This window comes from Salvelinus sp. IW2-2015, linkage group LG1, assembly GCF_002910315.2.
Source record: "Salvelinus sp. IW2-2015 linkage group LG1, ASM291031v2, whole genome shotgun sequence".
NCBI classification, from domain to species: Eukaryota; Metazoa; Chordata; class Actinopteri; order Salmoniformes; family Salmonidae; genus Salvelinus; species Salvelinus sp. IW2-2015.
This window is the reverse complement of record NC_036838.1, coordinates 10,233,553-10,261,207: the sequence shown is the minus strand read 5'-3', so window position 1 is coordinate 10,261,207 and position 27,655 is coordinate 10,233,553. Positions and strand designations below refer to the sequence as shown.

Here is a 27,655-nt window from a genome sequence, read left to right as displayed (position 1 = left end):
TTAATTTTAATGGGCTAGGCCAGTCAGTCAATAGCATGTGCTACAGGAAAGCACAATCAGATTTACTGCATCAGCTTCAGAAATTGTGAAGCAAGGGGGCCAGGTTGGCCAATGAGAAAAGAGAACAGCTAGCCATTTTAGATCCTCGTTTACACCATTGGTCTAAGCATGGTTCACAATTTGGAAGCCTTACCTATTCAACCAGTTTGAATACAAAAGACATCATCCACCCTTGGTGGACAATCAGCAGGAAAATATCATGTGAGGGGGTCACTAAATGACAGCAATGCTGACAAAGTAATCATATTACTTTGTGGGAAATCATTACAGTACTTCCATTGTGGAAGTAAACATTTTAATGATTTCACATGCGGGCCGGATCCAACACCTCTGAACTAAAATCCTGAACTTTCCCTTTATCATATAGTACAGTTTAACTGCATATTGTGTTTGTCACAAATAATTCCTCTTTTCCATAATGCATTTGTGCAATAAACAGTAACACACCCAAATAGAGCTACAGTTTATTTGTTACAAATTCTCACATTTGTCAGCAGCCCACTACGTAAAATATAAGGCATTACATTGTATTGCGTCTGCGTACCATGAAATAACCTCCCTTTCCAATGTCATACAAAAAGGACAGGCAAAAGGACAAGAAAGTGATTGCACTAGTTGCTGCACGTTTAACGCACAGGCAATTCCCCTTTTCAATAACACTGAACCGCTGCATGTTCTGGGAATGTCAGGACAAATAAACAAGTTTCTGACACAGCCAGAGACTCCAATTGATTGTTGGTTCCAAAATAATAATAAAAAAGGCATACAATATTAAAACGCTTCTGAACTCCCCCATCCCTTAACAAAATGATCATTTTTGACTACAAACTAGAGTAAAAGAGGGGGAAAAAAGGAATAAGTAAAATAATGACGGCATTTTGGAAAGTTGTGGAATGTTCATTCGGTCTTAGACAGATGTCCCTTCCTTTGATTGCTCGGGCTCCTCCTGGTGGAGAGAAAGTACCAAAAACAAACTTTAAATAATCACTGTCCAGAAACATAAAGACAATCTGATAAATAGTAACAGTCTAAACCACTGACAACTAGGGATGGGCGTATGTACAGTATACCAAAATATCGTGTTCTGACATGTTATTCAGCTTTTAACCACACCTCTAAAGCCTGTTATGCACCTTAAAAAAAAGGTATTTGTCATACTGAAACAGGAAAGAGCCTTCCCCAAACTGTTGCCACAAAGTTGGAAGCACAGAATCATCTAGAATGTGCACTGTAGCATTAAGATGTCCCTTCACTGAAACTAAGGGGCTTAGCTCAAACCATGAAAAACAGCCCCAGACCATTAGCACTTTACATTGGAGTCGGTAGCGTTCTCCTGGCATCCGTTAAACCCAGATTCGTCCATCGGACTGCCAGTTGGTGAAGCGTGATCATCACTCGCGTTTCCACTGCCTGGCGGCGAGCTTTCCGACGCTTGGCATTGCGCATGGTGATCTTAGGTTTAGGCTGCCGATCTTAGACTCCCCTGACGAACAGTTCTTGTGCTAACGTTGCTTCCAGAGGCAGTTTGGAACTCGGTAGTGAGTTTCACAACCGAGGACAGACGATCCCGTTCTGTTAGCTTGTGTAGCCTACCAATTCGAGGCTGAGCCATTGTTGCTCCTAGACGTTTCTACTTCACAATAACAGCACTTACAGTTGACCGGGGCAGTTCTAGCAGGGCAGAAATTTGACAAACTGACTTGTTGGAAAGGTGGCATCCTATGACAGTGCCACATTGAAAGTCACTGAGCTTTTCAGTAAGACCATTCTACTGCCAATGTTTGTCTCTGGAGATTGCATGGCTGTGTGCCCAATTTTATACACCTGTCAGCAACAGGGGTGTCCACATACTTGTGTATGTATACATAGTGTAAGTCTTTATACCAACTACTGAGAAGTGTGTAGGAAATGCGTAATTTCCTATGTTGGAATCAGCAAAGTGCATACTTCTTGGATCTGCAGAGCATTAATAAAGGCCCATTATACTCTGTTGAATATAGCCACATACCACCAAAAGAGTTGAGCCCCCTACCTACACTGGCATTCAGTTGAAACCTAAACATGGGAAAGGGGTTTTCCATAAAAGTGTCTACACCCACACAGTGTAGGTCTAGAAGCTGTGGTGGGCCTGCTAAATAAGGTGGTGCAGTGTGGTTGGCCTACCTTCCCAACAAGTTGGCCCTTCAAGGTTTTGACGGTGTCCCGCTCTTTGACGAGCTGCTCCTGGGTGGCCTTGAGCATCTGCTGGAGCTTAGTGGCCGCCTGGCCAAGGTCCTTGGTTAGCTTCTTCTCTTTCTCCAGCCTCTCCTGGATCATTCAGACAACACACAAAATAAAGTTATTCTAATTCTTAAAATACTTATTTAAATATCAACGGAGAGGGGAGGTAGCCTAAAGATTAGATAGGTAGACCAGAAGCCAGAAGGTTGTGGTATTTATTGTGAAATTACCAATTGGAAATTATTTGTACTTTCAATCATTGAACCAAACTGGTAACAATTGTGACCGAGAAGTACTAATTGAGAAATATTTACTTTTTTTTTTTTTTTTACTTAGGTAATTAGTGGGGCAATACACCAATTTCTTTTTTTTACTAAAAGCTGCCGGTCTCACAATGGCAACTATGAATTTGGGATTTGGCATAAAGCCAGTAATTTCCCACCACGCAGTGGGGAACCATCACAGCCAAGGCCTAGGGATTTATAAAAATGTATATTATTTTTCATCCTTACAGTATTTGTAATAATATTCTGACTTAATCTTTGTTTGTGTTAGAAAGAGAAGGCTTAATACTGAATATCGTTTTTTTGGCGTTCTCTGGTTAGGCCTTTAGAAGCTGGACAGAAGGCCTCTGCCATTCAAATGTATTAGAGCAGAATTTTGGAGTGACAGTGGAATGAACCAATCATGTTGACTTGCAATGTGTGGGCCTTTTTTAATATCTTTTTTGATAGAGAGAAGGCCTAGACATGTTACTACTGAGAGTGCAAGAGGTAATGAATTCATAATGGTTACGGCTATACACTAATAGGTTATCGTCTGCCAGAAAAACTTAAACAGAGAACAAGAGAAAATAACCAGTGTTGCAAGCAGTAGTTTTCCCACGCTAACGCTAGTAACGTTAGCTGCAATGGGAAGTAATAGCTGGTTTATTCATTTCATTTGGGACCTGAAATGGTTGTGTTTTTGTATTGGTATGATTTTATGGGTCCTACTGGAGTGAATGAGCTGCTTAATCGTTAACATTATTTGATGCTGTGTGAGACTGCTGTCGCCTGTCTATATGTTTGACCAAAATTCTCTCCTGCAACGCAGTGCACAGGCATTAGAGCCGCTGTCCTTTCAGCATAATGAGCCTGTCACCTTTGATGTGACACTTGTCGCTATTGGTGATAGTGGTATTGGCTACTATAAGTTGTGTAAACAGTGCAATATTTTAAACTTTTTGTCATGTGTCCATGCCGGTTGTCGCTGTGTGTGCGGCAGCCCAAAGCACAGCCAGGCCTGTTTGGTTAATTCCTAAAGTTATTTTTTAAGTCATTTAGCAGACGCTCTTATCCAGAGCGACTTACAATTTGGTGCATTCACCTTATGATATCCAGTGGAACAATCACTTTACAATAGTGCATCTAACTCTTTTAAGGGGGGGGGGGGGTTAGAAGGATTACTTTATCCTATCCTAGGTATTCCTTAAAGAGGTGGGGTTTCAGGTGTCTCCGGAAGGTGGTGATTGACTCCGCTGAGTTATCAAAAAGTATTGCCCCTTCCTTCACTAGAACGGCCCGATTACAGAAGATATAATGTTGGGCGCATTAAGTGATGCTATGTTTTCTGTTAATTTCTAGATTTTTGGGGTTTGATAACATATTGGAAGATTTTTGGTCCCTCTGAAGGCCTAGGTCCTATAGTCACGGTTCGCCACCACCACACTAGCAGGTCCAGTTTGGTGTGCCATTACAGAACCATGTCGGAGTCTGTTGATAGCTTAGGAAAGCTGCTGCCGACTCAAATATGCTATCTAATAGGATGACCTATGAAGTCCATGTCGGTGAGAGAGGTAGAGCGTAAAGGAATAAACGAAGACAGGGGTAAGCACCTTGACTTCTCCTGTGGAGCAGTCTCCTGCTGCCTTCATTTGGTCCATCTGTGTCTGTAGGTCAGTCACGCACTTCTGAGCCTGCAAGGGGAGCACAAAAAGATTTGAGAACAAAGATTAAATAAACAGTCTTAGAAATAAAAATGCCATTGGCAATACATCCCAAATATAACGACTGATTGTATCCAAAGGATGTGGTGATATCCGAGGAGGTTCGGAATAATATCAGAATGTCCAATTCACATTGGACAATAAAGTTGTACTGTATTGTATGACCGATGGGTCACGAGAGAGCTTTCTCTTTCTGTTCCATACTGTGCTCAACCAGATGTGATCACTGGTGCCCAACTAACGATGAAAGATGCAGCAGAAATACTGTGGGAATGCATTAAGTAATAGATTGAAACATTGAATCAATAAAACACTTATCTAATGTTCATTTTTTTTAAGGACATAGGAATTCTAACCTTACATGTTTATTTTTGGACAGCACAGCTGGAAATGTAGAGATGGAGACAAAAGGGTGGCCGAGATAGGGCTCCAACCCCCGTTGACAGGGGTATATGTGGTTGGGAGTTTAGACTTCTACATCAGTCTCCGGCACATCTATCCTCATTCTTACCATGTCAGTTGTATGCTCGCTATATCTTGATTTGAACTTAGTTTCAGCAGAATGTCTTTATTATGACTTACCTGGTCAAAGTCAACGGCCAGCTGCTGTCTCATCTCTTCCTCCGTTTGCAACTTGTTTGTAACCTGCTCCAGCTGGGTTTGGACCTGAGATAATACACACAAAACAGGTCAGTCAAATCACCCCCCCCCCAGATAGATCACATTGGGGGGAGGTGGGGTACTGTAGGACACAATGTGGTGGCGTATGGGCCAGCCCCACTACAGTGTGCAGAGGTTCACCCAAACGGTTAGGTTAGAACAAGTAGACTCCTGAAGGGCAGTTTCTGGTTCAGGTGAAACAAGCAAGCTGCACTTGTCTTCCAAAGTGGTCCGTTACGCAATGTACCAAACAAGCATCAACAAAGACAACCTCACTCACTACTGAGCTCTGGCATTTTGAAAAATACATTTGAAGGGTGCTAGCGTTTTGCCGTTCCCCCCCCCCACTCCCCCAAAAAGTATTACAACAGCCACTGGTACAGCACCTCAGAGCATAGCACAACTCCAATGTCAACTCAGTAAGCAAGGGACTTGCAAACACACACACGCATACAGTTTCATGCAAGACAACGAGTTAAAATAGGGATTTCATTGCTGTAAAACATTTGTTTTATAAAGCACATAGTGTGGTTAGTGTATAGCAAAAGCTGCTGCCTTTGAGAACTGTCAGACTGAATAGATGTGGTGGGATTCTACTGCCTCTGATTTGAATGAAGTCAAATATGTGTCATTGTATACGGGCATAATTAGTGTGCCATCATGCCACACATTATTATTTAAATACGGATTGGTCTCTAATATGCAAGTGAACACTACATTGGTAGAGTGCCCTAGCCGAATCCTTAAAGGGATATTACAGGCGAAAATTAAGATGAGCACCACAAATCTGAAAATGACGCGGTGCTTATCGTTTCCATTCAGGATTGCGGCTTGTAGTCAGTTCGATTAATACATTCTGAGTCTGATAGTTCTCGGCTAGCTTGTGCAGGGTGCACCCCGTCGGTCAGGCACCCTGACCTGTGTTGACTCGGAGGCCTCCTGGCTCTGCACGTGCTCCGTCGTCTCGCTCAGCTGCTGTCTGACCTGCAACAGGAAGCAGTCTGCCGCTCAACACAAAGGCAATGTCGCAATGCTCCAATTATCTCTCCTTCCTCCCAAAGTGTGCACGTGTTCACTTCTTCAATGATTTGAAAAGAAATGACTGGTATGAGAAATATGGTGGAAACTCCCACTAGCCAATGCTTTTAGATTTGAAGGATGTAGTGAACAAATGCACCCTTCAGGAGGAAGGAAATATTATTGGGATGCACCCAAAGCCCTGGGTCTCCCTCAGTAGGGTGCTTTCACTGAACATTGCAGATAGAAGTACCACAAATTGAGCTGCCATTAACTCTACACATCAGAAAGCCATGTCTGTTCTCCACAATGTCCTTCTATCAGAACATTCCATATCGTTGCACCCTTCTGAACTCAAACTTCTGTTCACAGAGGCCGAAGAGCCTTGTTGATCATTGCCCCCCTAAGGGTGCAATACAGTTGGTAGAAGTGACCACTAATACAAGATCAGATATTTTTCATAAGCATAATGGCAAAGGTTAGTGTAATCTGATCCTAGAGCTGTGGTTGAGGGAAACTTCTACTTCAAGCAGAAGGTCAATAGCAGATTGCTCATTTAAGCCCCCAAACAGCGGAGTCCATCACTGCTGGAGTGGAAATGGCATAATTTTATGGCACTAAAATGGCGACTGGCGCATCAAACTTACCACAGAAAGTTCCTTGGCCTGCTTCTGTGCTTCCAATTGGGCCGTCTCCAGCCGACTCTGGGTCTTCGTTAACAGGGCCTTCAGCTGCAAAGGCAAACAAGATGTAGACTGTAGCTACAAGCAATCAATGGACACCCAAGTAGCAAAAAATGCATACAGGTGGATGTTAACGATGTAAAAATCTGGGTTTAAACAACTATTGCCACAGTTGGAAGACTAGCCCCTGGTGGGCTAAAAGAGATCCTAATCCAAAATAAAATCTATGAAAATAAAAGGCAGACTACAACGTGACAATGACAGAGCGAAAATATTTTCAACCTGAAAACATCATGACCCAGGTGTAATGGCGTGTTTTGCCTACCTGGGCGACCTCCTCGGCGTAAGTCTGGCTAAAGCTGATGGACTCCAGCTGTTTCTCCAACTGGGCCTCCAGAAGCATCACCTGCTCTTTCAGCTGCACAAAACACAGGATAATAAATCACTTTTTAATATCAAACTAAAAACAATCAAAAAAGGTCTCATTGGTTTACTTGAGTCTGTGACTGGAAGTAAATCCGACATATTAAAGTTTAGATTGAGCTCTGTACACACCCATCCCCATTACAATACCGGTACTAAAGCTCTACCTGGTCTGTACTTTCATTGTTCATCTTCATATCCTCTGCAGCTTGCTGCAACACCTTCACCTGATCCAAAGCCTGCAAGACAAAATTGCTTTTAACTTCGTATCAAGTCATCTTATAAGAAATCTCGTCTGCTGCTATTCAGTAAGACCAGAGAGAGAATTTAAGAAAAAGAACTCACTGCTTGCCCTTGCTCCTCAGCCTCTACAATTTTGAGCTTCCACACGTGCTCCTCTTCCTCCACACTCTTCTGAAGGTCTTTCAGCATGCCCTCCTAAAGGAAGGGTGATAATGTGGGAATGCAGTTCTTACATCATAATACCTACTTCTAGGTGCAAAGCAGGAGTACAAGTATGTTAGTGGGGCTAGCGATTCTTGCCTGCTTAATTTAATAAAGCTTACACATTATTCATGTCACTCCACCTTCTGTATTACACATTCTATTCCATATAAAGTGCACATAGTAGGATATAGGGTGCCATTTTGGGGACACACGAGGGTTTTATCAGACACAAGTCAAGCTGTGTCCCCCTCAAACGGACTGAAGTTGGATGGAAAGTCAGGCGTTCACACGCAGGACCATGGATTGACTTACCGTTTCAGCCAGGACAGTTCTGTACTGCTCACACTCCGCCTGTAGTGTTTTCTGAGACTCCTCTGCTTCTCCGAGTTTTGACAAAAGCTCCTAAAGAGAAAACAAGCACACAGTCATGACTGTCTGGGGATCATCTGAAACACCAGGGCAGGAAAAGCCAAGAAGCACTTTTGTTGTCTGTTTCCAGAGACAAACATGTAAGTAATGGTCAGCAGTAGGCAACTAACTGTCTTGATATAGCAACAGGTGTAGAGGAACCTCTACTGGTATTTTGAAGCTGTCCAACCTTACAATAATGTTGCTTACTTCAAAATGCAATGCATACACTATACCAGGGTAAAACACAGGGTCCTCACCTCAGAGTCTGTGAGTTGCAAATGCTCTTGCTGGACTTCTTGGCTCTGTGGAATTTCAGTAGCCTGTGCTTTCTGGATGAGTAACTCCAACCAGTTATTCTGTAATTAGTAATTGAGGCATTTTAACTACAGATCTGGGGGGGAAAATGGCTGCTGGTGTAATCATGTTTAAGGGGAATTCCATTTACATTGGCAAGTTTCCAGAGTGATTTTATTTTCCAAATCCATTCCTGCTAACATAATATATTACTGACCACTCTGTTGGTAACGTTTGGGTATATAAATAAGGAATGAGCTCCAATTCAGACTAGCAAAGAGTATCCACACTGAACAACAAGCTTTGTGGCGGAGAATAATAATTTGAAAAACAATACACCTTCCAACTCCAAGTCTGTGTCGGCGATTGCAAACCCAACTAACTTACCTGCTCAGCTTCTAAAGAGACGTCAGGGCAGATCATCTGAAGAGCCTTTTGAGCTTCTGTCTGGAACGAGCTCAGTGCTTCCTCGGCTACGTGCTACAAATAGACGCAAAGTCAAAGCATCATGAAAGCCATCCAACACAAACCGTATTCACAACAGTGTTTGTCAATGGGAGTGTAGCCAGAGTATTTAGCTAGAGTTCAAACAACCTTAGTGCCAGACATGTTGCTGTCTTTGAGCATTTCATTCATGAAAACTTGAATTTAGTTCCAATTTTAGCCATTCAGATAACCTTTTTGGAAATTCGGAAGATCCCTGACCTCCTATTGGCCAATATTGATCACGAGGCAGCACGAAGCAGAGCGCATATATACACACACGACTCTGGGTGTTGCATGCCACTGACCTGCGCACCCTTCGCCACAGCCAGTCTTTCCTCATTCAACTTCTCAGCAGCGGTCAAGGCTTCCATTGCCGCCCAGTTCTTTTCGCGGAGATCCTGTATGGTAGAGCAGATTTCAGCTAAGCTAACACAGTCAAGGGGCAACAAGCATACCTCTTTGAGCAACGCAAAACCCTCAAACCATTAAACTTACATTGCTTTTGTTCCTAACTTGTTCCATTTCCTCCTTTAGCCTTTGTAGCTCCTCTTCCAGAGATAGCATCTGGGAATCTCTCTCAAGGCTGAAAATATAACACTCATTAGGAGGGAAGTGGGAAAAGTCCATATCAATTCCAGTACCAGTTCAGGAATTGAAATTCATTCCTATGGGGAAATACCATGTCCAATTCTACAGACAGGAATAGACCCCCAACCCTGATTAGATAATGCATGCACTATGGGGTCAAATAATACACCTCAAGTGCTTAAAGACTTAGGAATGGACACATACCATTCAAATGGCTGTTCCGCTTCGGTCTCACTTCCAGACTCCTGTGTTAGGGAATTGAAAGAATATGCATTGTTCAAGATGCCAATGGTTAAGTTTTTCATCTGACAAAAGCACATGTGTAAAACTTACATTTTACACAGTACGTCTAATTCTAGGCCTTACAGAGTAAGACTAAATCTTAAACAGTAAGGCTTAACACCAAGCACACACACACGTGCGCATACACAGGAGAGAGAATAGAAGACTTACAGCATTTGCACTCTTCCCTTGGTCCATCTCCTCTCTCAGCTGTTTGAGCTCTTCCTCTAACGAGGCCACCTGGGTCTCCCTCTCCTTCAGACTGCTCTGAAGCTGCTCTGTGTCTGCTGGGCTCTTCACCTGCACAACAGATTCAATACAATTCAAATAACTTTATAATACATTTGTCCCATGAGGGACCTTCTGGTATGGAACATATAGTACATAGACAAATATAGGATTGTAAGAGAGCAATGTTAAAGTTGCCAACAGGTTTGCTAATTTACAGCATCAGTGATCTTCACCTCCATCTTGGCTCTCAATGTCTGCAGTTGCTCTTCGAGGGACGTCACGATGCTCTCCTTTTCCTTAAGGCTGACATGGAAAAACTGAGTTATTAGGTTGTGATACAGTAAGACAGACTTATTTAAAGCACTACATAGTAGACAGGGCTAATCAATTATTGTCCTAGAGGATCAAAACTAGGCAAATGTTGAATAGAGCTGATGTGATTTCTTATCCTTTGCGTGTACATAGTGTTACTATCTGAACATTACACAACATTGTGTTCTACTGAACACTGCCCTGGTTTCATTCTTCAGACTTGGGACACCAGGTGAGTGAACTCACTGTCTAGTCAATGATAAACTGACCAATTAACAAACACAGGCAGTACTTCTTCCCTAGAAGGCCAATAATTGAATAATAGGCTTGTCATTGGAGATTTGTGCGTACCGGCTAAGTAAAGTGAATAGTTCATAATAGTATTATAACCGGATAGAAATAGCAGATTCCTCCCATACCTGTTCTGTAAGAGTTCGATCTCTGCCGTGTTGTCTATCTGCACGTGCTGTTCTTGAACAGGTGATTGCTCCTCCTCTTCCTTCACACTGACGTGCCAGAAAAACAAAACTTTATGTTTTTAAACATTTTATGGAATGACATCAGATTCTTGACCAGATTTGATAGTTTTTGGTTTTGGGTAGGGATCCTTCCCATTTGTTTATTTATTGGTCTACATATGTCGATAAAGCACCAGTAAGCTTTATTTCCCGAAGAGTGGGAATTCCAACTTTTGTAGAACAAAGACTGTAGTATAGTTAGAGACAGACAGCTAAGTGAGATGAGGCAAGATGTGTAACAATAGCAGTGGGGAGCAGAATTGGAACACACAAGGACACGGTTGTACACATGCACTGAGGACCGCGGCACTAACCACTTGGCTAAACCAACCCCAGGCGACATGGTGTCCCGGTAAAAGTGAACATACCCGTTGACCTGTGGATCCTCAGTCTGGGAAGATTTCACCAGCTCCAGTTCAACCTTCAGCTGTTGGAGCTCCTCTTCTAGAACGGCCACCTGACTTTCTTTGGTTCTCAGACTGAAAGAGGGAGAGAAATAAATATCCCCATTCGGTAGAGAAAGTTGGATACGGATATTCGATACATGGTATCTAACAGAAATATGACTCAACGTACCTGTTCCTTAGCTCTTCAACCTCTCCGGAGTTGTCACCCTGTTTAGAAACAAGATGGATAGACTAAACCGCTGACCCACAAGGAACCCCCCCCCTCCCTTCAAGCTAATGAGCGGTCATTCTAACAATGTAATTAATACATTTCATATACAGTTTATGCAACAAAAAAGTTAATTAAGGCCTTATAAAAAATGTGTTGTAATGTTACATAACAAAATAGCATTTGTATTATTTTATGTTATGTATTATTTTATGTAAAAAAAAATTAAGTCAATCAATTTTATTTGTGGAGTGGCTTTCTTACAACTATGAAACGGAAAACATGTTGGAACGCGGTAACAGCTTCTTTTTATAACAAAAAAATGAAATAACCCAAACACCTAGACGCACGTTCGTCAAAACTTGCTTCAAATTATGAAAACATCATAGCCTAATCATTAGTGCCATGTGTGCGTGATAAAGTCAAAATCAGCAAGCAATAATGGCATTATAATGAATATGTTTTCTGCTTGCGATGTAAGGGATATGCGCTCAGTGTTTACATTTTGTGCTGATAATCGGCCCGTGGCACTGTCGCCGGCTTGTTCTATCCAAATGGGCGTGGTCCCTTACTCTCTCCTGCCTCGCCGTTTTATTTGGTGGTGGCGCGGACACCTGCTCAGTGCGCACCATTCTGGATTTTTTTACACTTAGGTGTCTGAGTTGTAGGCTGAAGCTCAGAATCAGAAGAATAATCAGACACGTCATGATTCATTTCTTCCACACCATAAATCGTTGTCAGATTTTGTAGCCATTCTTGGTCTTCTTGCCATTGTAAATTACGCACGCACTTACTGTGTACTCCAAGAAGACTGATAAGACTGCTTGGATTCGGTGGACTGATATAGGGTACATAGCATTTTGAAAGTATTTTTTTTCCTTCACCTCAAACAGCAAGTAAACAAAGTCTGTTTTTACATCCATTGAGAATGACAATAGTTCAACATAGAATATTTGAAAAATCTTTCCAGCGAATTAATCTGTTTAATCATTAGGCCTAACCTTAAAATGTGTTTAATTAGCCTACCAATATTATAATTTTGGTGCATTAAACACCTCAATTTCCCCCAAAACAACATTATTTGCTTGCAATACAGTTGATCTACCACCAGAAGTTGTGAATACTCATGATCTGATATTTGAGTGGAGATGCGCACACTTGTCCAAATTTCAAGAATAGGTAAATACCAAACTTCGCGGGAAAACTGGCTCAGGCTCAGTCTTTTTGTGTGCATGCACCTTTGATAAATGAGATCCCTGAGCTTTGACAAAACAGGTAGATCTGAAAGTATTGGAATTGTAAGCAATATGGGTACAGCTCCACCTGTACTCTGACAAGTGGAATGTCGGCCATCTTGCTTACACCTATCCAAATCATTTCCGATCTACAAGACTGCTTAGGGGTTGATTTGGAATTGGGTCTACTGCCTAAACTATTTGTAGCTGAGGGAAATAAAAAAAACAGGCCCTTGGAGATTACATTGGTCGTCACAGTCTCCTGCTCCTCGGGGGGAGGTTCTATGGGAGACTCCAGTGGGGCAGCCTGCTCCTTGGCAGCCTCCTCCACAGCTGACACTACTGCCTGTTGGGCCTTCAGGTCCTCCAGCTCGGCAAAGCGCTCCTTCAGCTCGGCCTCCGTGGTGGCCATGCGCTCCTGGAGCTCTGTGGAGATCAAAGTTTTATTCAATTCAAAGCCAGAGCCTAGTCAGACACCTTTTTATAAATTCACACAAAAAAGGACCAAAAAAATGGAGAAATTTGCATGAATCTAAATAATAAGGTATCGGGAACATAGCTGTGTGAGAGGGACATCTCTCCCACTTAGTGCAAGGGTTTTCCTGTGATGGTTAGTGTTAAAATAGAGGTTAGAGTGACTGGGTTAGCGAGACTAGCATGTTATCATGTGGTCAAGGTATGTAACCAGTGAGAGGTGGGTTCCACTGACCGGCGAAGGCTTTGGCCTCCTGTTGAGCCTGGTCTAGTTGGGCCTGCATGGTGTTGCTGGTGTCCTGGGACCTCTGGAGCTTCTGGCTCAACCCCTCCAGCCTCTGCTGCCAGGCCTGCTCGCTCTTCGCCTGGCACGCCTGTGGATGAGCACGGCAACAGCTTATTATCATGTGCAATGCATCTATTATGCATGCATATTCCTTATATAAGATATCTGGGTCTGTTCCAGAAAGCTGTATCAATGAGTTAGCCAAAAATGCCTTGAAAAACCTTAAATCATTGAGAAATATAGACTTAAAATATTTGACAGCAACAACCAATATACATATTTAGATTTCTTAATCAACCAGGAAATAAAAAGCTATTTGTGGTTGCTTAGCAAAGTTAGCTGGCTAATATACCTGCTTTCTGGAATACCCCACTGTATGACCTGGGCCCGGTTTCCCAAAAGCATCTTAAGGCTAAGTTAATCGTAAGAACATTGGTCCCAAAACCATTGTTAAAGTAGCACTTAAATGCTTGTTAATAACCGACTGCCTTTGACCACGTGTAGAACAGCTAAGTGAGCCTTTAGAAAATAAAGTCTTTCCGCTAAACATAGAATCAAGACGTTTATCGGTTTCTCGGTGACCACCGATAACTTCAGAACGAAGTGGACTACAAATACAACGCTGCAAAGGATAAAGAGATGCTTCATATTCAAACCGAGATGAATGCACCAAAATATATATATACAGACAGGTACACCACACTAGTCAGGGAGTGACGTGGCCATGGCTTGCTATATAGAGCAGGCAGACATCGAGGCATTCAGTTACGGTTTGATTGAACGTTAGACTGGGCAAAACGAGTGACCTAATCGACTTTGAGCGTGGTATGATCGTCGGTGCCAGGGCACGCCGGATCCAGGATCTCAGAAATGTCCACCCTCCTGGGCTTTTCACACACACGAGTGTCTAGGGCTTCCCGAGAATGGTGCGACAAACAAAAAACGTCCTGTGGGCGAAAATAGCTCTAGTTGATGAGATGTCGAATTGACAAATAACGGTGCAGTAAATAACGGTGCAAATAACGGTGCAGTACAACAGTGGCGCCAACCTGCCTGGTGTCAACGGTACAGGCTGGTGGTGGTGGTGTATGGCCGTCCAAACTGCAGCAACTACACGATGCCATCGCGTCAGCATGGACCAACATCCCTGTGGAACATTTCCGAATGTAGAATCCATGCCCCAAAGAACTCAGGTCTTTCTGGAGGCTAAGGGGGGTCCGACTCTGTACTAGATGGGTGTATCTAAAACGGTTCAATCATATTGACATCAATTTCATGTTCATTCAAATCGGCTTCTATTTTGCCAATTGTAGGCTACCGTCTTGTGCCTCAACGTATTTCATGACGTGTAACGTGCGCAATGAGCTGTGTATTATTATAGGGTAAGCATTAGAATAAGCCGCCTCAATATTTGCAGACATAGGTGATAATACATCTATAGGAGCTAATCCATCGTCAGCATTGTGGAATAATTTGTAATGTTAAGGTAAGATGTCAACGGAGAATGCTGAACCTTTCCATCCTATCATGCTCCAACGACGCACCTAGTGAAAGTTCTAGCCTAAAAGAAATGTGAGATAATGCCTAGATGCTTCTTATAGTGGAGATCAAGTTTATAAATTGCCTGGTTAGGTTGATGAGACAGTGGATTGTGCAGTCAGATGGAACAGAGTAAATATGCATTTTAACATCAGATTTAGCCGGTGGTAACTTGTGGAATAGACACCGGCTGAAATGCGGTTTTAACCAATCAGCATTAGACCCACCCGTTGTATAATATGTCATAACAGCTGACAAAGTGCCATAAACTGTTATATGGTCATAACACAGAGACCTGATGTGACATACAGTATATTGCGTTATTTTATGGCTGGTTATGACACCTACATAGTGTCACAACCCACAAAACCTACCACACAAGGCAAAACATTCCATTACACCATACATGTGTCAACAGTACGTTTGTTATATATACACATTTAAAATAAATGTACCATACTAAATGAACATTGTAATTGCGCACATATTGATGTAGGACAAGACACCCTCTTTTTGACTGATGATTGACATAAGGGCATGTATGTAATAGGCCTATATGATTCTGACCGTCATAATGCTTCGTCAGTGTATTTTCTTCATCCAAGTAAAGTGACACAGGACGGTCATAATATTTCATGACAGTGTCATACTTTATTTTCTACAAGTTCTTTAAAATAAGAAAAAGAAAAAAAGTGTGACTAAAGAATTCATTACAACAAAAAAGGATTTAACAAACTTTCAAATGAAATAAATTCTTGGCAGAAACGTTGACACTTAATTAGGTGTCATAACCAGCCCTAAAATAACGCAATATATATATGTCTCAACAGGTGTAGAAATATGGGTAATGATAGTGGTATGACCATATTTTGACAAGTTATGCCAGCTGTTAGGGCATATTATGACAAGTGTTACTGCGGAAATCGACTCTAGGGGGTTAAGTAGTTTGTAGTAGTTGTAGATTAGTTGGTAGCCTGGATGTCAGTCTGTGCATGCTCAGTCAACTCAGCTGTTGTTGTTTGACATTACATCGACAGGAGTTGACAAAAGCACAAACCGACTGGAATCAAAGCTAGAATTTTGCAACGGAGTATAGAAACACAATAAGTGAAAAATAAATGTTTGTCTCCATTCTAAAAGACGTATGAATAAAGGTAGTAAGGCACACTGTAGCAAAACAACAGAATGGAAAACTAAAATATCTGTAATTATGCAACACATTTAGGTATTACCTCCATATTTCACTCAAATTTTCTCCCTACTTGAACACGCCTCAGTTGTCCACATCTGTTCTAGATTTAAAAAAACTGACTGTCCTTAGTCCCAAATTAACTGACACCCAGTGCACAGATGCAGGTGAACTGAATTGACTAAAGCCAATTGACTAAAGCCCAAATCATGATGCCGAGTTGTTACATTCTCAACTTGTTTTGCACTCCAACTTTTAAAATCGTACAATGCATACTTTTTCCCCTTCCAACTAAAGATAAAACATGAGGAATGCAAGGCCACACCTCTTTCTCAACCGTTGTCCTCCATTGTGATTAGTCCAAATGAAAGGTTATAGGTCACTTGGTGCAGTGGCGATTGGGGGGGGGGGGGGGGGGGGGGGGGCAACTTCACCCTACTCCGCTCACCTTGAACTGGGCAAGTTGCTCCACTGAAGCTGCCACTTTGGCCTCCAGCGCCTTCCTGTGCTCATCGTCAGTCTGCAGAGCTTCTGTCCTCTCGCCCAGGTCCCGGTTCAGACGAACACAGTCCTGCCTCAGCTTGGCCAGCTCCGCGTTCTGCCTGGAGGGGGAAAGAGAACAGAGGGAGACTTGTCAGACTTGATGAATTTGAGTGTGGCTAGGACAGTTTGGCATATGCAGTAACTGTATATCTCAGTTGCTGGTGTCCAAGAATGGACATAATTGATGCTCTTTAGGCATGTTTTATTTCTGCATTATGTTAATACTTAAAATGAAATGGCATGCTAAGCAAATTGTGATACATATTGAAAATGCTAGATAAATCATGCTCATTTTTGGAGTCGCTTTACCATGTCTGTACAAGCTAGAATTAATTATTTATCCATCCAGCCAGCCAATACACCCACTTGTACCTCATACTTTATAACAAAAAAGAAAACAAAATTTCTTATTGGGAAAAGTCCAGGTAGTTCCACCCTATTTTACTCAATTTGTTTACATTGGGTGCCCACTGAACAAGACTCAGATTTCCCCATTAAATAGAGAATAGGAGTTGTATTGTTAATTTCCCCATCTACCTGCTCTCGGCCTGGCTGGTGGCCTGATTGAGGGCGTCTCTCAGGATGGAGTTCTCCTGCTGCAAGCGGGCCAGCTGAGCGACTGGGCCATTGTCCAGTTGCTCTTGCAGGCTCACTATCTGTATGGAGGTGTTGGCAAAAAACATTTACATACATTTTTTTGCAGACAGTTAATAGTTTCTCATCTTGTCTGCCTTGTACTTTTATAAACAAGTCCAACACATTTTTACCTAGGGGTCACAATATGTCATTACTGTCAAATTCAGAGGCTGCTGTCAATATCACACAAAAAGGAAATGGTGGTAGCAGCAGCTCCATATTCAGTCAAGCACAGGAACATTGTGGAACGTTCAGATGGAAACACTGTAGAACAGACATGCCTCTGATGTGGAGTCAGGACTCAAGTCAGCTCTATTCATTGCATTTCTGTCAGGACTGTTCAGTACGTTTAATCACTCCACCCGAACACGACCCTGACGTTTATGGGGTCGTGAACTGACCTTGAGGTTGAGCAGCTGGGTCTCAGCCACGTGGTCCTGGGAGGAGGCCTGCATGCGAGCCTGGAGGGCAGTTATCTCCTGAGTGTGAGCACTCAGCTCTGAGCTCAGACGGGTCTCGACCTTCGCCATCTTCGATTTCTCTGCGCTCAGCTCCTGTGTGGGCATTGGGGATCGTTAGTGACATCAACGAAAAACACTTGGTTAAAGTCGGTGTCCTGGGGTGCACATTTTTGTTCTGCCCCTTTTTTGGGGGTTTGTTAATCTGTTTCTCTTCCTGAGTGTTCCAACAGGCACAGTGTGAGCCAGTGGCATAAATACCACAGGAAGATAGTTACTGTAAGCACCAGCTACCAAATCCTGGCCTACTGCACTGAGGCCAAGACCTGTTTAAGATGCTACCTAGCCCAGCACTAGCACAGTTAATTAAATTCATCAACTTATCATCATGCGGTTTCATTAGTCGAATAAGGTGTATTATATTGTACCCTGTGCCTGGAAGTCAGTAGGATGTTTGTTTAACCAATTATCTCTCCTTCCTCCCAAAGTGTCCCCTTCATTGATATGAAATTACATTACTGGTATAAGAAAAAAGGTGGAAAGTACCAAGTAGCCCATCCCTCCACCAATCAAATGCTTTTAGACTTGTGTACACTTCAGGAAAATTAAGATATTATTGGACCCGTGGTCTTTTACCTTGGTGAGCTCCCTCAGTCGATTCTTGGCGGCGGTGACACCCTCCTGCTCAGTAGACAACTGCTTCTCCTTCTCCTCTAGCTGTTTCTTCAGGGCAGCCGTGGGATCCCCCTTCTGAGAGGCCTAACCAACAGATACGACACAAGTTCACCACCATTGATCGGCTACAGTTGATGTTAAGACAAGCCAGAGAATGACTACACCCCAAATAGCAACCTATTTGCTATATAGTGCACTACTTTTGACCAGGGTCCACAGGGCCATTTGGGACACAGCCAATATAATCTCTGTTGGGAAATATCGGAAAAAAGGTGCTTCCAAAACTACTAGGAAAAATCAACTTTAGAATATAAAAATTTGTTAACAAGTGTGAAAGGCTAAGGGGGGGGGGGAGCTACAGTGTTCTTACTTGAAATGTTGCTAAACTTAATTAATTCAGGCTTCTGCAGTTTAGAAGTGTGTGTGAAGACAGTTTGACTCAGACAAAAGATATTCCATGTACAATCATGTCTGAGTCATTTTAACCGTAGCCAAGGTTTCTCAATCTTGTCTCAGAAAACGCCTGTTCCTTTTTATTTGTGCATGTATACAGTGCATTCGGGAAAGTATTCAGACTCCTTGACTTTTTCCACATTGTTACGTTAGCCTTAGTCTAAAAATGATTTTTTTTTAAATGTCCCCCTCTCATCAATCTACACACAATACCCCATAATGACAAAGGAAAAACAGGTTTTGATTTTTTTGATTTTTTTTTTTACATAAGTATTCAAACCCTTTACTCAGTACTTTGTTGAAGCAACTTTGGCAGCGATTACACCCTTGAGTCTTGGGTATGACGCTACAAGCTTGGCACACCTGTATTTGGGGAGTTTCTCCCATTCCTCTCAAGCTCTGTCAGGTTGGATGGGGAGCGTCGCTGCACAGCAATTTTCAGGTCTCTCCAGAGATGGTTCAAATCTGGGCCACTCAAGGACATTAATTAAGAGACTTGCCCCGATGCCACTCCTGCATTGTCTTGGCTGTGTGCTTAGGGTTTCTGTCCTGTTGGAAGGTGAACCTTCGCCCCAGTCAGAGGTGCTGAGCGCTCTGGAGCAGGTTTTCATCAAGGATCTGTACATTGCTCCATTCATCTTTCCTTCAATCCTGACTAGTCTCCCAGTCCCTGCCGCTGAAAAACATACCCACAGCATGATGCTGCCACCACGTTTCACAGTAGGGATGGTGCCAGGTTTCCTCCAGACATAACACTTGACATTCAGGCCAAAGAGTTGAGTCTGAGTCCTTTAGGTGCCTTTTGGCAAACTCCAAGCAGGTGGTCATGTGCCTTTTACTGAGGAGTGGCTTCCGTCTGGCCACTTCACCATAAAGGCCTGATTGGTGGAGTTCTGCAGAGATAATTGTCCTTCTGGAAGTTACTTCAATGTCCACAGAGGAACTCTAGAGCTCTGTCAGAGTGATCATCGGGTTCTGGTCACCTACTTGCCCAAGGCCCTTCTCCCGCAATTGCTCAGTTTGGCCAAATCTAGGAAGAGTCTTGGTGGTTCCAAACTTCTTCCATTTTAGAATGGAGGCCACTGTGTTCTTTGGGACCTTCAATGCTGCAGAAATGTTTTGGTACTCTTCCTCAGATCTCAGCCTCAACACAATCCAGCAGACATTTTTTGGCTTGGTTTTTGCTCTGATATCTACTGTCAACTGTGCGGCCTTATATAAACAGGTGTGTGCCTTTCCAAATCATGTCCAATCAATTGAAATTACCACAGTTGGATTCCAAGTTGTAGAAACATCTCAAGGATGATCAATGGAAACAGGGTGCACCTGAGCTCAATTTCAATTCTCATAGTCTGAGTACAAAAAGTATTTTTTATTTTGCAAATATTTCTGAAAAGCTATTTTCACTTTGTCATTATGGGGTATTGTGTGTAGATTGATGAGGATTTTTTTTAAATTTAATACATTTTAGAATAAGGCTGTAAAATAAAAATTGAGAAAGTCAATGGGTCTGAATAGTTTCCGAAAGCACTGTATGCCTGCATTTCTACTAAAGGGAATGCGGAGGTGACTTGGCCACGAGCCACTGTTTAATGATTGCGTGTGTCAGTCAGTGTCATTCTGGAGAGGAATACTGTACCAGTTGCCAGGAGTTGAGGCCAGCCTTGACACTGAGCACTTCGATGAGCCTTTGGGCCTCTCCCTCGCTGAATGTCATGCTGCTCACAGTAGACAGTAGAGTCTTGTATGGCAGGAGGAGGGGAGCATCAGCAGAGTCGCCGGCAGCAACCACTACAAGGAGAGAGAGTGAGTTAGATGATATGTGTGCCAGGGAGTTCCCTATGTCAGGGGTTACAGAATTACTACTTGCCTATCATTTGGATGACTTAATAGTTTATAAATTGAATAATAAACATACTTTTCTATAACTTGGATGTTTACTTTATTACTTGGATGAAAGACCAGTTTTTAACTTCGATGAATTACTTGATTGTTTCTTACTTGTATGAGTTACTGTAGACTAGTAGTAAATAAAAAATAAGTTGGGGATGGTTAGAGGGGGAGGTCTTGGGAGAATGAAGGGCCATGTGATCTTCAATTCTATACTGAACAAAATTATTAGAACGCAACATGCAACAATTTTGAAGATTTTGCCGGGTTACAGTTCATAAGGAAATCAGTCAATTTAAATAAATGCACTAGGCCCTAATCTATGTATTTCACATGACTGTACAAGCTACCCCATGGGTGCCCCCCCCTCTGACGATTCCGCAGGTGAAGAAGCCGGTGTGGATGTCCTGGGTTGGCGTGGTTACAGGTGGTCTGCTGATGTACGTACTGCCAAATTCTCTAAAACGGTGTTTGAGGCGGCTTATGGTAGAGAAATGAAGATTCAATTCTGGCAACAGCTCTGGTGGACATTCCTGCAGTCAGCATGCCAATTGCATGCTCCCTCAACTTGAGACATCTGTGGCATTGTGTCGTGTGACAAAACTGCATATTTTAGAGTGGCCTTTTACTGTCCACAGCACAAGGTGCACCTGTGTAACAATAAGGATACAATCTTCACTGTCAGTGATGTAAACAAATTTGTGCACAAAATTTGAGAGAAATTAGCTTTGTGCTTTAAGGAACATTTCTGGGATATTTTATTTCTCCTCATGAAACATGGGACCAACACTTTACATGTTGCGTTTATATTTTTTGTTCAGCATAGATGACATAGGGTCTAATCCACAACCAGAACCCATTGCTTTCAATTGACCTTTCATCATAATATCAATGCTTCACTAGATAGACACTGTGCTAACAACTTCCTCTAGGAATGCAGAGGTTGTTAGCAGGGCTGGGGTAAATTACTAATTCAATAATTGAAAAAAGTGCATTTATTTTCAATGACTTCTTGATTAACATAAAAATGAGAATCTATTCATGTTAAGTTTTTTAATTCCTAAATGTTATATTAAATAACTTCCTGAATTGACTTAACTGAATTTGGCAAGTATCCTAGTGGTAAAGAGTGTTGGGCCAGTAACCGAAAGGTCGCTGGTTCAAAACCGAGCCAACTAGGTGAAAAATCTGTCGATGTGCCCTGAAGTAAAGCACTTATTGATCTTGTAAGTTGCTTTGTATTAGGGTTAAGAGCGTTTGCTAAATTACTAAAATACAAAAAAAATGTACAATGTCATTCGAATTGACCCCAATCCTCATTTATAGAGTACATGAATTGCAATAGTTTTATATTAAGAGTTATCATATAAATAAAAGAAAGTAAAAAAGTGATCATAGCAAATTATTTACTACCAACCTGGCTCAGCCTTTGCTTTGGATTTTTTCTTCTTAGCAGGTGCCTCAGCCTTGAGCTCCTCTGCCTTGACAACGGGTGCGGCGGGAGTGTCACTGGACACCAGAGTGGGCGCGGCAGTCAACGGGGCAACCTCAATCGCCACAGGTGGCACGACCATGACAGGCACTTCCTTGGCGATGGTCTCCGGGACAATGGTAGGCTTGGCAGGGGCCGGCGCAACCTTAGCCACCTTCTTCTTCTTCTTCGGGGAGGGGGCGGCAGCCTCCACGGCCACTGGGGCAGGGGCAGCACAAGCGACCATGACAGGATCCGGTGTAGCAATGGGCTCTGGTTCAGGTTCAGGTTCAGGCTCAGGCTCGGGGGCAGCGAGAGGCTCAGGTTCGGGTTCGCTAGCAGACTCTCCGACCGGTTCTGGGAGATCCCCGTTGGGCCGCTCTTCCTTCTTCTTGGCTTTGCTTTTGTTCTCCAACGCCTTCTTCTTCTTATTCTTCATAGAGAGCTGGGTCTGGGCAGACTTGCCCAGCTCATGGCGGTGCTTGGCCAGGGCCTCCTCGTACGATGTCTCCTTCATGGAGAGTGTGGAGACCAGAGCGATGCCGATGGCGGAGACTACCATGAATCCACCAAAGACCATGAAGCCGAGGGTTTGGGGGTCGTAAACGTCCATGTCTTCTTTTTTAAAAATCTTGTCCCTCCGCAAAGCCTAGCACAAAAAAAGTAGAGGTCGCGATTAGCTAGGTGTCAAAGGATGCGAGCCATAGTCATCAAAAGTCACAACATAATGTTTAGTAAATTGGTTCAATAACGGCCAGTTCACGATTTAGTTTTTCCCCTCTCAATATATTTATCAACCACCAGGGTGACATTTCACAGAGAAGGATCAATGAGTTAGCCAGCTAACTTCAGTAACCGCTAAAATATAACTCCTATTTTTCTGGTTTATCAAGAAGGCTGATCTATGGCGATATAAATTAAGAAAACATGTGATTTCAGAATATTTACAAGAGTTACACAAGCAAAAATAAGTTGATGCTGGTAGCAAAACTTCCAAAAATGTGCTCGCTCATGTGTAGTTATGTTTAAAAGCCTTAATTTATTTAGAAAAATGTGTTGGCTGGCTCACTGATCTAATATATTACAATGATCAGTCAAATAGGAAAAAAAAAAATCACAAGCAGGAGTAGAGATCATGATTCCATGATCTCGCCATCACGGTTGACAACTCCATTGTGTCCTCCTCCCAGAGTGCTAAGAACCTTGGCGTGATCCTGGACAACACCCTGTCTGTCTCTTATACACATCTAGATGTGTATAAGAGACAGCCTCTGGCCTGCTCGCCTCCCTACCTCTGAGGAAGTACAGTTCCCGCTCAGCCCAGTCAAAACTGTTCCCTGCTCTGGCACCCCAATGGTGGAACAAACTCCCTCACGACGCCAGGTCAGCGGAGTCAATCACCACCTTCCGGAGACACCTGAAACCCCACCTCTTTAAGGAATACCTAGGATAGGATAAAGTAATCCTTCTAACCCCCCCCCTTAAAAGAGTTAGATGCACTATTGTAAAGCTGTCTCTTATACACATCTAGATGTGTATAAGAGACAGGAACGGCACCTCCGTACCTTCAGGCTCTGATCAGGCCCTACACCCAAACAAGGGCACTGCGTTCATCCACCTCTGGCCTGCTCGCCTCCCTACCTCTGAGGAAGTACAGTTCCCGCTCAGCCCAGTCAAAACTGTTCCCTGCTCTGGCACCCCAATGGTGGAACAAACTCCCTCACGACGCCAGGTCAGCGGAGTCAATCACCACCTTCCGGAGACACCTGAAACCCCACCTCTTTAAGGAATACCTAGGATAGGATAAAGTAATCCTTCTAACCCCCCCCCTTAAAAGAGTTAGATGCACTATTGTAAAGTGGTTGTTCCACTGGATATCATAAGGTGAATGCACCAATTTGTAAGTCGCTCTGGATAAGAGCATCTGCTAAATGACTTAAATGTAATGTAAATGTAGAGATGGCACGCATGAGTGTCTCACAGAAGTTGAGAAGTTCATACCAGTAGGCTATTCGTCCCCTGTGGTGCAGGAGATGACACATACGAAAGGCACTAATCACAATAAATATACATTTTACTGAATCTGTAACCCGTTGCATACTTTTCAAAATTAAGTAATTGATTATCAACAGTCACCTACCTATCCATTGATGAATTTATTGGGATTTTATAACAGTAACCAGATTCTTATAGTTTAGGGTTAGGCTTTCTTGTTTTAGTGGCTCAGTTTTGGTAGGAGTCTTCGAGGAAAGGTTAACATTGAGGGAATAATGTTGAGGATGGGCAAAAATAGGGATAGGGTCTATGTGTCTCACACATTCCAGTCACTACATTGGTAAAGGTGGACCAAATTTTGCTGGGTAAAAAGAACAATCTCTCCATTGCTATACGACCAGCTCCTGAACTTCTAGTAGGGTTAAAGAAAAACAGATGTCTGAGAAAAGCTTCACAGCCCTTAATTTCTCCCCTGGACAAAAAGCTCTTCTCACAGAGGACAGAGAGTTCAGCATGCAAATTTTCATCCACAAGAGAACTCATGTTACGCTACACCCCCCTTCCCATCTACATTCATGTAAAAAAAAAAAGAAGCACTTTGTCTCCAGTTTGCAGAGGATACACCTGTACGCAGTTGCACTGCACAAATTCCCTATGAGTTACTTGACCAGGAACCATTCCGGAGAAGGACTCCTTCAAGAGTGGGCTTTCAGCTACCCATAGGCCTGAGAGGCAATGCTGACTCTATACAGTAGATAAGGTCTGTGTACCAAATGGTACCCTATTCCTTATGTAGTGCTCTACTGTTGACTAGGGCCCTCTGTCCAACAGTAGTGCACTACATAGGGAATAGTGTGCCATTTAGGACATAAACAAGGCCTTCGGATGAAGAGAAAATGCTGACTCTAAAGGAGTGAAGACGTCCATGCTTTCTCCCTCTTCAATAGTCAAATGCTCATAATCAATCGGAAACCAATAGTAGCAATCTTATGGAATACAAACATTTGGGTATCCATTCTGAAACTGATACTTTGGGATAAAATGCTTTAGTGTTGAATTGAAAATTACTTGACAAGGTGATTCGGAGACATTCGATCAAACTGAAATAAACTCCTAAAGGAGCCAACAGTTGATTTACATCAACATTAGCCTATAGATAAAATAGGGTCACTGATCAATCTATCGGTTTTGCAATAGGCAACAACTAGTCATTCTAATAATGCTATAAAACAAAAGCGAACCACGTGGGTGTGCACTGTGCAGTGTCTAGCTACAGATTGTTACACCAGATAATTACTGGGAGTTGCACGGAGAATTTGACCAACCTTAACTTGGCAATACTATTTTCATTCTCGATTTGGCCAAACATGTATCTTCTAAAATGTCCGTGTTCAGTTGCAGATGGTGGGTTTGAATTTAGAAAATGCTCCGTTATTAAAACAAAAATGTTGCTCCATGACGTAATCCAACAATATGTACGCGCCATCTTGTCCAGTTCAAATCTTCTCTTAGATCAAGACAGGTGAGTCTCATCATGACACTTTGGGGTGGACCCACCTGTCTCAATCAATGGTAGAAAATTATTTGTACTACACCAAACAGTACCTAACCTGTAACTCCCAGTAATGGATACCAAAAATCATTGGATAAATCACATTATCTGGTGTAACAATCTGTAACTAATCATTCTAATGTAAAAATGCCCAATGTATCAAAATACACTGCAGACATTTACCCTAACTGTAGATAATGCTGAATTCTCGAGAGTGTAGAAGGGGCTACGTGTCTCTACAAACAATTAACCCCTTGTGATGTACCCCTCTTGTTATGTAACAAGAGGAGAACAGTTGCCTTAACGTTTCTACCTATAGTCTACTTGACCACTTGCCAGTTTCACAAAGTTTATTGGCACCATACAACTTTACAACTTACAGTACCTCAAATATGCTACTCATTACAGTTAAACAAGTAATCATTTAAAAGAGTTGTAGAGAATATTATTGAGAATAGGTTTATGCAGTGTTAAAACGTTTCACCACAGGCAGGCCTACAATAGACCATTCTCCTTATTCTCATTATGTAGTGTTTAAAATTTTAAAACATCTAGCATCCCCTCCACAATAAATAAATGTCTAGCATCCCCTCCACACGAAATAAATGTCTAGCATCCCCTCCACACGAAATAAATGTAACTGGCCAATTTGTTTTCGTTGTCTCTAGCGAAGAAAACTTAACTCGTGTCCAGTGTCCTTAGCTACGTGTCCTCCAGAGACGGCCTACAACCATCATTAGAACCCGTTGATTGATCACTCATTGACCGCAGCATCTCAATGTGTTTGATGTTGAGCCCTTTAACTCAAGAATATGAGCGAGGAGATAAGGCTACCCCGATACCATCAATACAGCCATTAAAATGCATCTCAATGCCAAACTTATGATATTTGACACGTCACTTGGTTAGACTACGTAATATTAAAAAAATATGTACATTAGTCTGGGTCTACAGATGCAGTTCATTAGAATAGGGCACCAAAAATGAGTAAAAAGTAGGCTTAGGCTTCCCCAAACATTAATCAATACTGTCTACTCTTTCAAACGGAAAAGATCAAGCAACATTGTATCACGAAAAGTAACGATAGTTCCGAAGTCAAAGTTTCAAGAACATCATTTTTTTTCTCTCAACGTGAAAAATTATCAATTCATTTTCCGACATGCATTTGTCTATTCGTACGAGGCTGGGTTACGATACAACTGTTCCTTACACTACGCTCAGTTAAGACCATTTCCTATTCTTTTAAATGATTCATACATTTTTTTATATAAAGAATCTCTTACCCCGACCACCAATGTTCACTCTTTCTGAATAGCCGCTGAGTGTGGAGTCGTGGCACTTTCTCTGAGCTGGCGAAAAGCCATCCCGTTGCCCAAAAAACTAATTTCAAAGAGCGATTTCATTGGGTAGAGGGAGATCAGTCAAAGGCATTTAAACTAACCACGTCACTTTTTCTAGTTACCACAGCCACAAAGTCAATATATCACAAAAAAATCATGAAAACAAATATATATTTTCTGGTCTTAAGTTAAGGTTAGGGTTAGGCATACATTTACGGTTGAGGTAAGGGTTAGGTTTAATCTCAGATTTTAAAAAGATAAATGGTAGAAATAGGCGGGGTTTATGACTTTGTGGCTGTGGTAAGTAGCGAAGACAGTTTTAGGCTGCACGAGACAAAGGAGGCGTGACTGTTCAATAAAGCCAGACTTTTGGGATTTGTAGTCTCAAATCTAGGTCTCCGTATCTATTTCTGTTGGACTGTTCCATCAGTATCTATTTATCTCTCTCTCTCTCTCCCACACACACACACACTTCACTCTGTTCCCTCCTATTTAAGTGAACCTGAATACCCAAGTACTATGCAAATCCACATAGCCCACATGCAAAAACACCTGTAACAATACACACATTGCAACACCCATACACATACACACGTACGCATGCACACATGCACGCACACTTAACTTTGTTCCCTCACATTTAAGTGAACCTGAATTCCCAAGTACTATGCATATCCACATAGCA

At 42.4% G+C, this 27,655-nt stretch overlaps 1 protein-coding gene across 4 annotated transcripts; it reads right to left on the bottom strand.

Annotated features, from left to right (window-relative positions):
• Nucleotides 1-510: 510 nt before the first annotated feature.
• On the bottom strand, nucleotides 511-27,023 carry rrbp1b (ribosome binding protein 1b). Of its 4 annotated transcripts, none has more exons than XM_070442961.1 (29): nucleotides 26,914-27,023; nucleotides 22,030-22,732; nucleotides 20,362-20,513; nucleotides 18,231-18,353; nucleotides 17,538-17,690; nucleotides 17,038-17,156; nucleotides 16,406-16,559; nucleotides 13,179-13,317; nucleotides 12,714-12,895; nucleotides 11,196-11,233; nucleotides 10,988-11,098; nucleotides 10,521-10,607; nucleotides 10,023-10,092; nucleotides 9,730-9,858; nucleotides 9,481-9,521; nucleotides 9,184-9,271; nucleotides 8,994-9,086; nucleotides 8,590-8,682; nucleotides 8,166-8,264; nucleotides 7,810-7,899; nucleotides 7,396-7,488; nucleotides 7,218-7,289; nucleotides 6,953-7,045; nucleotides 6,592-6,699; nucleotides 5,846-5,911; nucleotides 4,850-4,933; nucleotides 4,157-4,237; nucleotides 2,224-2,367; nucleotides 511-1,006 (listed from the first exon to the last, which is right to left on the bottom strand). In XM_070442961.1, the coding sequence occupies exons 2-29, from the start codon at nucleotides 22,694-22,696 to the stop codon at nucleotides 968-970; spliced, it is 3,408 nt and encodes a 1,135-aa protein (XP_070299062.1). In that variant the 5' UTR covers nucleotides 22,697-22,732; nucleotides 26,914-27,023; the 3' UTR covers nucleotides 511-967. The 4 variants fall into 4 exon arrangements, with proteins under 4 accessions (XP_070299062.1, XP_023838761.1, XP_070299095.1 ...); XM_023982993.2 differs by having other exon boundaries at nucleotides 6,592-6,675; XM_070442994.1 differs by lacking the exon at nucleotides 5,846-5,911.
• Nucleotides 27,024-27,655: the final 632 nt, after the last annotated feature.

Coding starts and splice junctions, on each gene's coding strand:
- rrbp1b (XM_070442961.1), bottom strand. CDS start 22,696: ATGGACGTTTACGACCCCCAAACCCTCGGCTTCATGGTCTTTGGTGGA. Junction 12,896..13,178: donor GGAGGCCAAAGCCTTCGCCG/GTCAGTGGAACC, acceptor TGATCTCCACAG/AGCTCCAGGAGCGCATGGCC. Junction 1,007..2,223: donor AGGGCCAACTTGTTGGGAAG/GTAGGCCAACCA, acceptor TCTCTCCACCAG/GAGGAGCCCGAGCAATCAAA.